This window comes from Panthera uncia, chromosome E1 (genome assembly GCF_023721935.1).
Source record: "Panthera uncia isolate 11264 chromosome E1, Puncia_PCG_1.0, whole genome shotgun sequence".
Taxonomy (NCBI): Eukaryota; Metazoa; Chordata; class Mammalia; order Carnivora; family Felidae; genus Panthera; species Panthera uncia.
This window is the reverse complement of record NC_064814.1, coordinates 17,876,234-17,888,650: the sequence shown is the minus strand read 5'-3', so window position 1 is coordinate 17,888,650 and position 12,417 is coordinate 17,876,234. Positions and strand designations below refer to the sequence as shown.

General features: G+C 41.4%; 1 protein-coding gene and 1 non-coding gene across 10 annotated transcripts in view; both read left to right on the top strand.

Moving 5' to 3' along the window:
- PITPNC1 (phosphatidylinositol transfer protein cytoplasmic 1) overlaps nucleotides 1–12,417 on the top strand; it is a 268,872-nt gene that overhangs the window by 245,266 nt on the left and 11,189 nt on the right. For all 9 annotated transcript variants that reach the window (XM_049636382.1, XM_049636381.1, XM_049636384.1 and 6 more), the window contains one exon: nucleotides 3,191–3,254. In XM_049636382.1, the coding sequence (XP_049492339.1) occupies nucleotides 3,191–3,254 (64 nt within the window). The remainder of the gene's footprint in view (nucleotides 1–3,190; nucleotides 3,255–12,417) is intronic.
- On the top strand, nucleotides 8,027–8,133 carry LOC125927772 (U6 spliceosomal RNA). Its single transcript, XR_007459448.1, has one exon. It is a non-coding gene; the product is annotated as a U6 spliceosomal RNA (small nuclear RNA).

Sequence of the window (12,417 nt, the reverse complement as noted above, 5' to 3'; positions counted from 1 at the left end):
AGGATCCGAAGCAGGCTCTGGGCTGACAGCAGAGAGCCTGATGTGGGGCTTGAACTCACGAACCGTGAGATCGTGACCTGAGCCGAAGTCGGATGCTTAACCAAGTGAGCCACCCAGGCTCTCCGTGACTGTCTTTATTGTCAGCTGGAGTGCACAACGCACAACACCTGTACAGTGCTGAGCCAACACGAGCCAACTGCATCTAGAAAACCCTGTTTTCGTGAAAATGCATCTTACATCCAGGCTTAATTTGATGTTTTGCGCTTCATTTCTCGTTCCGTGACCTCCGTGTCTGTCGGATGAGTATATTCAGGAAATTAACTGAACTTAAAACGTACTTCAAAACATACTTCTCCCTCTGGCATCAGGCTAACCTCGTTGCAGGCAGAAGTACTTGTACTTGGTACTTGGGTACTTGGATTCCAGGCAGAGGCACGGGGCTTGTCTGTGTGTGCAGCCCCCAAGATCATTCTCACTCAAAAGACCCTGCAAATATAGACACTTAAGGTAGAAGACGCCCCAAGAGAAAACACGATTGTCCCCTAGATGGTGCATCTCAGTATTTCTGGTCATTTAATAATTCTGTTACCAAAGAATTATTAATAGCCTCGAAACACAGATTTCAACTGTATACCCACTTTAGCTAAACATGTTAATTGTGTAGCAGGAAATCATCACCTGGTGATGACTTAAGTTTGTTAGGGGCTTCTAGTATGACTGTTACCCTCATGGAAACAAATGGAAAATGTAGTGTTTTGCATTACCCTTTGTAGTGCCTCCCATTTTCATAAAAATAAATACTACCCACATTGTCTCTACATTCCAGATAGGCTGGATATCTGTTTATTTTTCCACTTAAAAACTGATAAAGAATAGCTTTCTGAAATTCTTTTGGGGCCGCTGGAATTTAACGTTAATGCACTGAGCTTTGTGTTACTTACTTAGACGGATTGGTCTACTGAGATTGAAGGCCGATTGGCAATAACACGTATACATTTTGAATTTAAGTACAAAGGAATAGATTGAACCTGGGCTCATGAGAATGGCAGACTCTAGAACAGATCTGAGAGCTTTGGTGTGTTTTTAACGGAGAGGTGTATCGTTCTTCTGCGCTCTAGAGCCCTGTCGGCCCAGCCAGAGGTGGGAGCCACGTGAGAGACACATAGAAATCAAGTTTTGGGGACCACCTGTTTCCCAGCCGTGTCCCAAGCGATTAAGCGGGAAGACGCTCCCGGCTCTGTGTCTAACCTGGGCTATATCTTCTTTGACTTCCTGCACTATCTCTACCCCCTTATTTTTTAGCCCAAAATGATCTCCTCTTCTCGGGGCCACTACACAGAGCACTTGTCATATCCTCCTTTCTCTTCTCAAAGCCTATTTAGATTGCTGTAGGGCTTATTGTGTTTCTTTTCTCATCCGATGACTTTGGCTAGTTTTGAGATTCTGTTTCTTTACAATACCTGTAGGAATTATGCTCTAGTAAAAGGCATGCCCGTTTCCAAATATAAGGAAGTGTTATCTACACCCCCTAACCACACCTGCTGTGGCCCATGAGCTGCTAATGAGTATAGGAGGCTAGTATTTGCATGCGTTTAAAGTACCAGGGATGCCTTTCTCTGAATACTTTTGTTTTTTAAGAATCTATTCACAGTTAAGGGGGAAAAAAATGTTCGAAAGCGAGCCATTAGCACATTATTGAATTCTTGGTTCCAGCAGACAGCTGTGTTGTGCTTAATGTAATAGGGTATATTTTACTGATGGCTCGATGCCGTTCTTTTCATTTCCATGAATTTGACAGTCAGCACTTGAGTGTGTATGGTTTCATGTTTTTTCTTATTTTCGTGACATATTTCCTCCTTCCAAATCATAAAAGCCTCACCAGCTATCCAGAGGCATGGAGAAATAAACACTTCATTATAAACGCTTCCCTTGTTTCTGCAAATTCGCCAGATTAAACTCCTTCATTTATTGAAACGTGCTTGAACCTTTCGTGAGAGGTTTTTGACAATTGCTGGATTTTGTTTGGCAGGAAGAAAGGAATGTTGAAGGGAGCGTGTGCGTATCCAAGAAACGTAAAGCGGCATATTTATAGAGGACAAAAAGAGCACCAGAAGATTCATAAATAAATAAATAAATAAATAAAATTAAAACTCATGAACAGGGTTACACACAGGCACACATATACACACAAGCTATATATATATTATCTTTCTTAGTCTTCTGTTGCCATTGCGTGTCACTACAAGAAACAATTTCCTTCCTTTTGTCTCCTAGCCAAGCTTACCATCCCCATCTGTTCTATACCTGCTGAGGTCTCTTTATTTCGTCTCTTTCTTTTTTAAAAAAAAAAAAATTTTTTAACGTTTATTTATTTTTGAGACAGAGAGAGACAGAGCATGAACGGGGGAGGGTCAGAGAGAGGGAGACACAGAATCCGAAACAGGCTCCAGGCTCTGAGCTGTCAGCACAGAGCCCGACGCGGGGCTTGAACTCACGGACCGCGAGATCATGACCTGAGCCGAAGTCGGCCGCTTAACCGACTGAGCCACCCAGGCGCCCCTATTTCGTCTCTTTCAATAATACTTGTGTAAACTGCTTTTTTCCCCTTCTGTTATGTGAAAGTCACTCCCCAAATGATATTTCTTTATCTCGTATCCCACACCTTCAATTACATTTTTTTTTTAATTTTTTTTATCAATATTTAGGTTATTTCCTCAGGGAAGAGTTAAGTGCTCTTTGCTTAGAAGTCACTTGCTATCCAGAAAAGCATTCTTGATTCCCAACACCTAGGACCTCCTTGCACCAGCAAGACACGTACCGTCCCACAAGCAAAAAGTTGAACCTGTTTTAGGTAAAGATAAATGAAAAGTCTCAGGGTGATGAGCTTAGAGATCCATCCCAGCCCCTGCTGTACGACTGCCAAGTAAGGTTGTCCACAATGTATACACTCCCAGTCCAAGTTTCAAACAAGATGAAGAGATTAACTTACAGCGAGTAGAGCATGCCATGGAAGGACTCGGGGCGAACGAGCCCATATCTGTGTCCATGAGACTCTAATTGCCGTCCCATGGACAGAGTGATTGAGAAATTTGTAATTGCCAGGATTCCTAGCATTGGGAACAACCTATTTTCTGGATTGTTTTTCGTCAGACGTGGTTATTACTTCACCTTCCTTCTTCTACTTTTTTAGGTGGTCCGGGATATTCTGCTGATTGGACATAGACAGGCTTTTGCATGGGTTGATGAGTGGTATGGTAAGTCACCTTCCCCACCTTCATCCCACCTGGCTTCAGATGCTACCTAGAAAGACACAGCAAAGGCAGGACTATTCCGCCCTGAATTGCCAGCAGCGCTGTCTGTGGGAACATAACAAAGAAGAATATAACGATCGAAGCTTTGTCTCAAATAACCACGGTACAGCTGGCCCTTGAACAGCACGGGTTTGAACTGTGTGGATCCACTTAGGCAGATTTTCTTTTTCACTAAACACAGAACACTGCTGTAAATGTGTTTTCTCTTCCTTATGATTTTCTTAACAACATCTTCTTCTTTTCTCTAGCTTTCTTGATGGTAAGAATACAGAATTGATTACATGGAACATACAAATATGTGTTCGTCAGCTGTTTATGTTATCAGTAAGGCTTCCAGTCAGTCGTAGGCTATTGGAGGGAGTCAAAAGTTACGCATGGATTTTCGATTCCGCAGGAGAGCATGTGCGTGTTGGCGCCCCTAACGCCCTAATTGTTCAAGGGTCAACTGTACTTAGTTACTGACTAATAAGTAGGACCTCCGTACCTTTGCTGCTGGCATACTTGAGAACACAAGGGCTCTGTACTTCTGTTGGATGGGTTTTAAACCCATCCTGATTTATCCCAGACTTCGATTCAAGATCAAAACTGTCTGAAGCATCATATCAAGTGAAAGTGAACCCTTGGATTCACAGGACACTTTGCAATACTCTTTCACTAAAAACCTAAGGATTCTGCAAGGATCCATAGGTGCCCCTTCATCCTAACTAAGACTGTTGTGGCTTTTTTCTTTTTCTTTCTTTCTTTCTTTCTTTCTTTCTTTCTTTCTTTCTTTTCTTTCTTTCTTTTCTTTCTTTCTTTTCTTTCTTTCTTTTCTTTCTTTCTTTTCTTTCTTTCTTTCTTTCTTTCTTTCTTTCTTTCTTTCGTTTTTTTTCATGATTTGGGAGGAGTTAAACAAGTTCTGCACATTTCCACTAAAAGAAAATAAGGTTTGCTTCATCCTGTGATGGATGGACCACCTTTTCCAGATTCGCAGCACTATCATTTCATCCACATGAATCTTCTACATTCCCAGAATCAGTCACCAGAGGCTCTTGTCCTTGACTATAAATAGAGATGAACACACCCAATTGGTGACTTGGGTTAGATCTGATTAGCCAATGAAATGCTGTCCTCCTTGGCCTCTTCCTAAGTCAATTGAATTTGTCCTCAGTGTAACCTACATTGCATTTTGGTGCTTGTCTGTCACTGTTCCACCAATCCCTCCCTCTTCTTAGCAGAAGATATCAAATCCACAATGAAAAGATACATTGGACTAAACAGGCAAAGAAAATGATTGTCATTAATGTCATTAGCTGCTTCGAGCCACATTTCAAAAGACCTTGTTCTGGAGGGCTTGGTCTGTGTGTGTATGTGTGCGTCTGTGTGTGCATTTTTCCCAGATCTGCATCTTCTGGAGAGCCAAGTGCATCTTCCTGGGTTTGTCCAAAGGCAGACCTCTGGAAGAGATTCTTTTGAAAGATCATCATTTGTTCGTTCTTACCGCACACCCCCAGGACACTGCTTATGTGTAGCAGATGTTGGCTTGCCACATTGTCATGATTTTCATGATGTCTCCCCAAGGCAGGTAGAGGGAGAGCCTCCTGTGATTACTTACCCTGATCATGAAACAAATAAATATTTCTGCTTCCCCCCCCCCCCATACACACACACCCGGAGCTTTTCTCAGCTTCTCAGAGAGGGCGCATAGACGCAAAAAATCCTGAAGACTTGCTGCTCTTTGACTTCTCTAAGCTCGTGGTGTCCTTGCCACCAACACTAAGAGAATATCAAAAGGATATTCAGAGAATAATTGGCAAGTGAATGGGGACCTGAAGGGCCAAGAATCTGACACTTTGAAGACGAAGAGACAGGGAGAGCACTTTGATAGATTTCCTTCCAGTACCAGAATGCCATAGAGGTCTTTTCAGAAAAGGCAACATCAAAAAGGGTAGCTGGTTCCTGATTAAGAGGACAAAACACTTCAAGCCTGTTGATCAGAAAAGAGGGTTTGAGTAGAGGCAGGATATAGAAAAAAAAAAAAAATGTGGGTGGGCATCCAATGTGGAACGGCTGGGGTACAAAAAAATGGGGGCTGATTCTTTTCTGTCTCAGGCATGCCAGAGCAAGGAAGAGACTTAAAGTCTTTTAGTCAAAAAAAAAAAAAAAAAAAAAAAATCTCAGACCATTCCAGGGGGCCCAAAGCTAGACTAATGCATCAAAGGAAAATAGAGGCCTCCAGTCCTGGAGAGCTTTCAGAGGGAGAATGCCTACCTATTTACTCAGGATGGGTTAGGTGGACCTATTAACAACTCAAGGAGTCTATTGACAAAAAGCCTTTCTGTATCTGAGTGCAGAAAAGCAGTGTGTGGTTTAGTGGATGTAGATCATGGGGAAGCCATGTACTCTGCAGAGAAGGTCTCCACCCCCTGTATACACAGTCTTAGCTCCAACCAAAACAGGCAGCCTTTTCACTAGGCAAGGGGTCTAGGAACCACCCCATCAATTTCATGTAAATTACTGGCATTCTTGCCCCCCTCCCCCGCAACTGCTTGCCAGGAAAACTGTGGCTCCTTCCTTACACAGCTACAGAAGGCTCAGTCATAATAGCCCTGCCCACAGAGTGCCTTCTCAGTCCCTTATTCAAGGTGATCCTAGGGACTGTGGGCCTTTCGGGGGAAATGGGTGTGTCACTGTCCATTAGGATGGCCCTTCAGTTTGGGCTACCTGAAGTTACTTATTTTTCTTTGGTCCCAGTAGGCTCAGTGAGGCTCTCATTAGTAGACACAGAAAAGGTCCAAAGTAAAAATAATAATAATAATAAAGTTAAAATTAAAAAACCCTTGCCTATGGTTTGTAGCATTGGTGCAAAGTGAGGTCCCCAGGCCAACATCAGCCCCCACCTCAGGTACTTGTTAGAAATTCAAATTCTGGGCTCCTACGGAATAAAATACTCTGGGGGAATAGCCCAGCAATCCGTGGTTTAACAAGCCCTCCAGATGATTCGGATACTTGCTAAAGTTTAAGAACAACTTTAAATCAGATTAGATTGCAAGTACAGCTTAATTAATTCAGTCCAAACAGATTAGAGAATGGTGGATGTCTTCCGGGCCAACTGGTAGGCTTCGGTGCCTTGTGAGAATTGGAAAAAAGAACATCCTTCTGGGCCGGTTCAGCAGGTGATCTCAGCTTAGGGCTGAATTTTAGTCCCATTGGCCTCCCCGGCGATGTGTTTGTACCGGACACAAACTCCACCATAGGCAGTGGCACCTCTGAATGTCTTTCTCTCTAATTAAGCTAACCACCTCCAGTGCTTAATTAAGAAGAAAGAAGGGGGGAGGGGGGTCGGTGGGAAGGACATTGTCCATGGTGGTTGATCTTCTCTTACCCAAGGATTAATTTTGTATCTTTTCTGAGTCTGAGCGCGTGGCTGTCGCATAACTATTTCCCTAAACAAATTTTATTCTGCTCATGTTCATTGTGAAGTGTAACCATGTCCACAAAAGGTTCACAAATCTGGAGGTATTTTGAGAGAGGCACAAAGAGGATTGCCAAAGAGAGGCTATGATTGAATGGAACTTCATGAACGTCTTTGAAATAGTCACCCTTCCAAAAAAATTATGAGACTGGGTGGGGGGTGGGGTGGGGAGGGTGGCATAGTCTTGCTAGTATAGGTGAAAGTCCCTCATGAAAGTGACTTAGAAATTATTCTCCAGTACCTAGAGCAGGCCTAAAAATGAATGGAGCTAGCCCAAGGTGGAGAAGGAAGCCTACTGAGAGACTAGACTAGCATTAGCTGGTTGAACTCACCAAGCCGGTATTTTCCCATGGCCTCCAGTTTCCTGAAGTATGAATTTCAGTGCCATGGCTATGACACAACGTTTTATGTGTGTGTGCCTGTGTTCATTTTTCTGGGGAGAGAACTCCTAGTTTCTCATCAGATTTTCAAAGGGATCTGTGACTCTCTTCTACCTCCCCAAATTAAGAACTATAAAAAAAATCATAACCGTGTATTACAATTCTAGATCTTAGGGGTCTGAATTACATGGAAAGGGTAATTGACCAAGACTTGAGGATTGGCTACTTTCACTACAAAAAAAGTGGAGCCCACCCCTAAGCTATTTATAACAAGCTTGTATTGAATTTATAATCACCTTAAAGAGCTTTATTTTTCTTTTAATTTTTTTTGAGGTTTATTCATTTTTCAGAGACAAAGCGTGAGTGGGGGAGGGGCAGAAAGAGAGGGAGACACAGAATCCGAAGCAAGATCCAGGTTCTGAGCTGTCAGCACAGAGCCCGACACAGGGCTTGAACTCACAGACCACAAGATCGTGATCTAAGCCAAAGTTGGACATTCAACCAACTGAGCCACCCAGGCACCCCTCATTGTAAAGAGTTTTAAAGGCAGGAGACACCTGGATGGCTCGGTTGGTTGAGCGTCCTACTCTTGATTTCAGCTCAGGTCATGATCTCATGGTTCGTGAGTTCAAGCCCCGCATCAGGCTCTGTGCTGACAGTGCGGAGTCTGCTTTAGGATTCTCTCTCTTCTTTCTCTGCCCCTACCTCATTCTCTCTTTCCCTTCCCCCCCCCCCCCCCCCACGCCAAAGGATAATTGCCATTTTGCTAGAGCCGAGGAGTATCAAATTTCATTCATGGTTGCTGGAGCCTCCCTCCGCCCCTAACCCAACCACTTGTTTAACACTTCCATTTTGACCTAGTATTAAGAAAAAATTGCTTCGTGCTCGCTTCGGCAGCACATATACTAAAATTGGAACAATACAGAGAAGATTAGCATGGCCCCTGCGCAAGGATGACACGCAAATTCGTGAAGCGTTCCATATTTTTTGTGGATCCTGAGAAACGTAACAGAAAACCCTGGGGGAGGGGAAGGAAAAAAAAAAAAAAGAGGTTAGAGTGGGAGAGAGCCAAAGCATAAGAGACTGTTAAAAACTGAGAACAAACTGAGGGTTGATGGGGGGTGGGAGGGAGGGCAGGGTGGGTGATGGGTATTGAGGAGGGCACCTTTTGGGATGAGCACTGGGTGTTGTATGGAAACCAATTTGACAGTAAATTTCATATATTAAAAAATAAAAAATATATAAAAAAAAAAAAAGAAAAAATTGCTTCTGTTTAGGCTGAAGATCTTAGAAGTAGAGAGAAAATGTTTGTAGAAGGAAATAAAACATGTACTACTAGACAGGTCATTGAATTAAAGTATATAACTCCATTAAAATTTTAGCTGCTGTAGCTATGCAATACAATGAAGGAAAATTTTTGATTGCAGACGTTTTGTCCCATGGCATTTGTAACTTCTCTGTATGTTCAGCTGACTTCTGTCCTTTCAAATATATGATCTTACCTCCACAAACGGTGAAGTCAGCCTGCCTCCTTTAAAAAATAAAGCGATTGAAAAAAAATTGCCACCATAAACAAAGTTGAAAGACGAGGAGAAGATATTTGTAGTATAGGGTAGCCAACAGAGAATATCTATAATGTATAAAGAGGTCCTGTAAATAAAGAATCCAGCAACTCAGTAGAAAAAAAAGGTAAAGAACATTAATAGGTACACCATAGAAAAAAGCACAAATGACCAATAACTTTGATACTAATCACAAGAAATACAATGAAAACAAAACATGACATTTCATTTGTTCATCTGATAGCAAAAAATTTAAGATCTTGAAAATATTCCATTTTGGATAAAGTGGGAGAACAAATAAACAGTTTCTATAAAAATGATTAAGTACGAAAACCTATGACCCAGCAATTCCACTTTTAGAAATTTATTATAGAAATTTGTTTATTTATACATGTGCCCTTGAATATAGGTACAAAGAAGCTATTCAGTATAGTGTTGTTTATAAAAGCTAGAAATTAGTCTCAGTTTAAGTGTTTATTTTATTAATAGGAATATGAGCAAATAAATTACGATACACCCATACTGTGAATATTGTTTGTGACAGTTAAAAAGAATAAGCTAGTTCTATATATACCAGTATGGAAATATGTATATTTTCCATTAGTGGAAAAAGCAAATCAGATCAATATGTATAGGGGTGCCTGGCTGGCTCCATCGGTAAAGTATGTGACTCTCGATCTCAGGGTCATGAGTTCAAGCCCCATGTTGAATGCAGAGATTACTTAAATAAATAAAACTTTATTTTGTTTAATTTTTTTTTTACATTTATTCATTTTTGAGACCTAGAGCGTGAGCAGGGGAGGGGCAGAGAGCAAGGAAGACACAGAATCCGAAGCAGGCTCCAGGCTCTGAGCTGTCAGCACAGAGCCCAACTTGCAGCTGGAACTCACGAACTGTGAGATCATGACTTGAGCTAAAGTCAGACCCTTAACCAACTGAGCCACCCAGGCGCCTTTAAAACTTTTAAAAAATGTATTAAAAAAAATAAAAATGGGGTGCCCGGGTTGGCTTAGTTGGTTAAGCATCCGGCTCTTGATTTCCACTCAGGTCATGATCTCCAGGTTCATGAGCTTGAGCCCCACTTTGGGTGAGCTTTCTCTCTCTCTCTCTCTCTCTCTCCCCCCCCCCCGCCCCTCGCTCATTTGTACCCTCTCCCTCTAAATAAATAAATAAATAAATAAAATAAAAATTTAAAAAGAAAAAGAACAGTATTTGTAGGATGTATGGCATAGGGTACTATATAGTATGATTCCATAAATGTAGAAATAAGTGAGACTATATGTGTAGTAATATACATGTGAATTCATAGAAAGAATTCATAGAAAAGAAAAGCCTGTACCTCAAACTCTTAACAGTAGTGATATTCAGAAAAAATAGGATTAGTGGGAGAGGTTACAAGGAATTAAATTCTTTTCTCAATATAAATCAGTACTATTTGAATTATTTCTATGGAACGCAATTCATGTATTACTTGAGTGATTTCATAAACAGTCACGGAAATCCATATTTTATTAAAAAGCAGAAAATGGTTGAAGCAGACCAACATTCATAGAGTGGAGGTGTATATATATTATATATTTTTTTAATGTCACTTCTTCGTATTTTTTTTTTTAATGTTTATTTTGAGAGGGAGAGTGCATATGCGAGTGAGGGAGGGGCGGGGGGGGGGGTGGGGGTGGAATCCCAAGCAGGCTCCTTGAGGTCAGCAAGGAGCCCAAAGCGGGACTCAGTCTCCCAAACTATGAGATCATGACCTGAGCCGAAGTTAAGAATCTGACACTTAACTGACTGAGCCATCCAGGCACCCCCATATATATATATATATATATATATATATATATATATATATATCGAGACCCTCTTTGGGTTTTTTTTTTTTTTGAGAGAGAGAGCACATGTGCATGCTGCAGGGGAGGGGTGAAAGACGGGAACACGGGATCCAAAGCAGGCTCTCTGTGCGGACAACAGAGAGCCCAAAGAGGGTCTCGAACCCACAAACCATGAGATGATGACCTGAGCCAAAAGTTGGACACTCAACCAACCGAGCCACCCAGACACCCCCTATATTTTGTTTTTAAATGAAAGCCTTTAGTTCACAGCTGAAGAAATCAAAGCAGATTCCTCAATTAACAAATTCCCTGGATCCAGAGCTTCTTTGACAAAGCGGACTGGTAATAAAAGCAGAAGGTTCCCATCTCAGCCCAGTCATCTGGCAGGGGGGAAGGTTCTATCTGGACCACATTCAGTGTGACCTCCACGTGGCTGGAGTAGGAGACAGGATCAGCTCTCCCCTCATCCGAAGGAGGGTAAGAAAGAGAAGGAAAGAAACGGCCTTGCAAGAGGGCAAAGAGAGGAAATCTTGTGCCACTGAAGTGTAATGAGGGCATTTATACCCCCAGCATACTTCCCAGAGCAGATCATATCAGTGTTTTATATTTATATATATATATATATACATACACACACACACATAAAACTTCCGATAGCCTAATGTCAGAGATACTATGATGTACCTTTCTTACCAACAGAAACATCATACTAGTTACAACATACTCTTAAATCAAGGAACTAGCCCGGTGTTACTTATTTAAAAACCTTTTATCTAAGAAACGTTATTTATGAAAAGTAAATTATGACCTTCCAAATCTGTATATTGAGGAGTGATTACTTATCGGTCTATTTACAAAACAATTAACATAAGTTTCCTTTTAGAGTGTCTTAGTACACATGAACTAGAAATAAAAAGGTTTGAACCTAAACTGTTAGAAGTCATTCTCTGATCATTGAAAATCAATCCATAATGAAGATGAATCATCTCTGAAAGTATAATCTGTCGTTGGGCAGTGCAATCGAATTCACTAAAAAATTGATTCATATATAGATTTTGAGGTAATATACTTTGCAGAAGCAAGACATAATGCATTTCACCACATAAACTAAACAGGAATATTTTCACTGATTAGGCTCTCCATAAATTACTAAGGAATATTGAAAATATTTACATCGTATCCATAAGCATGTATGTATGGTACATGGGGAGAACTCAGGAGTCTTATGTGGTCTAATTGGGAGATTTTCTTCTTCTAGGTGAAATTTCCTGGAACTTTGTTTTGTAACTCTTCGTTTAAAACAAAACAAAACAAAACAAAACAAAAAAGGTGGGGCGCGTGGATGGCTCAGTCGGTTCAGCGGTTGAGCATCTGACTCTTGATTTCGGCTCAGGTCACAATCTCATGGTTGTTGAGTTCGAGGCCCACATCGGGCTCTGTGCTGACAGCGTGGAGCCTCCTTGGGATTCTTTCTGTTCCCCATCTCTCTGCCCTACCCTGCTTGTGCTGTCTCTCAAAATAAATAAATAGGTAAACTTTAAAAAAAAAATTTGTTTAAAAGGCACCATGTTTCTAGAAGGAGCAGAAATTCTAGAAAACTATATTTTCTTTTTTATTTTTAAATATTTATTATTTATTTTTGGGAGAGAGAGAGAGAGACAGAGCATGAGCAAAGGAGGGGCAGGGAGAGAGGGAGACACAGAATCTGAAGCAGGCTCCAGGCTCTGAGCTGTCAGCACAGAGCCCGAAGTGGGGCTTGAACCCACGAACCCCGACATCATGACCTGAGCCAAAGTCAGACTCAAGCTACTGAGCTACCCAGGTGCCCCTAGAAAACTGTATTTTCTCCTTACCAATCCTAAACTGATGGTATTTGACCCC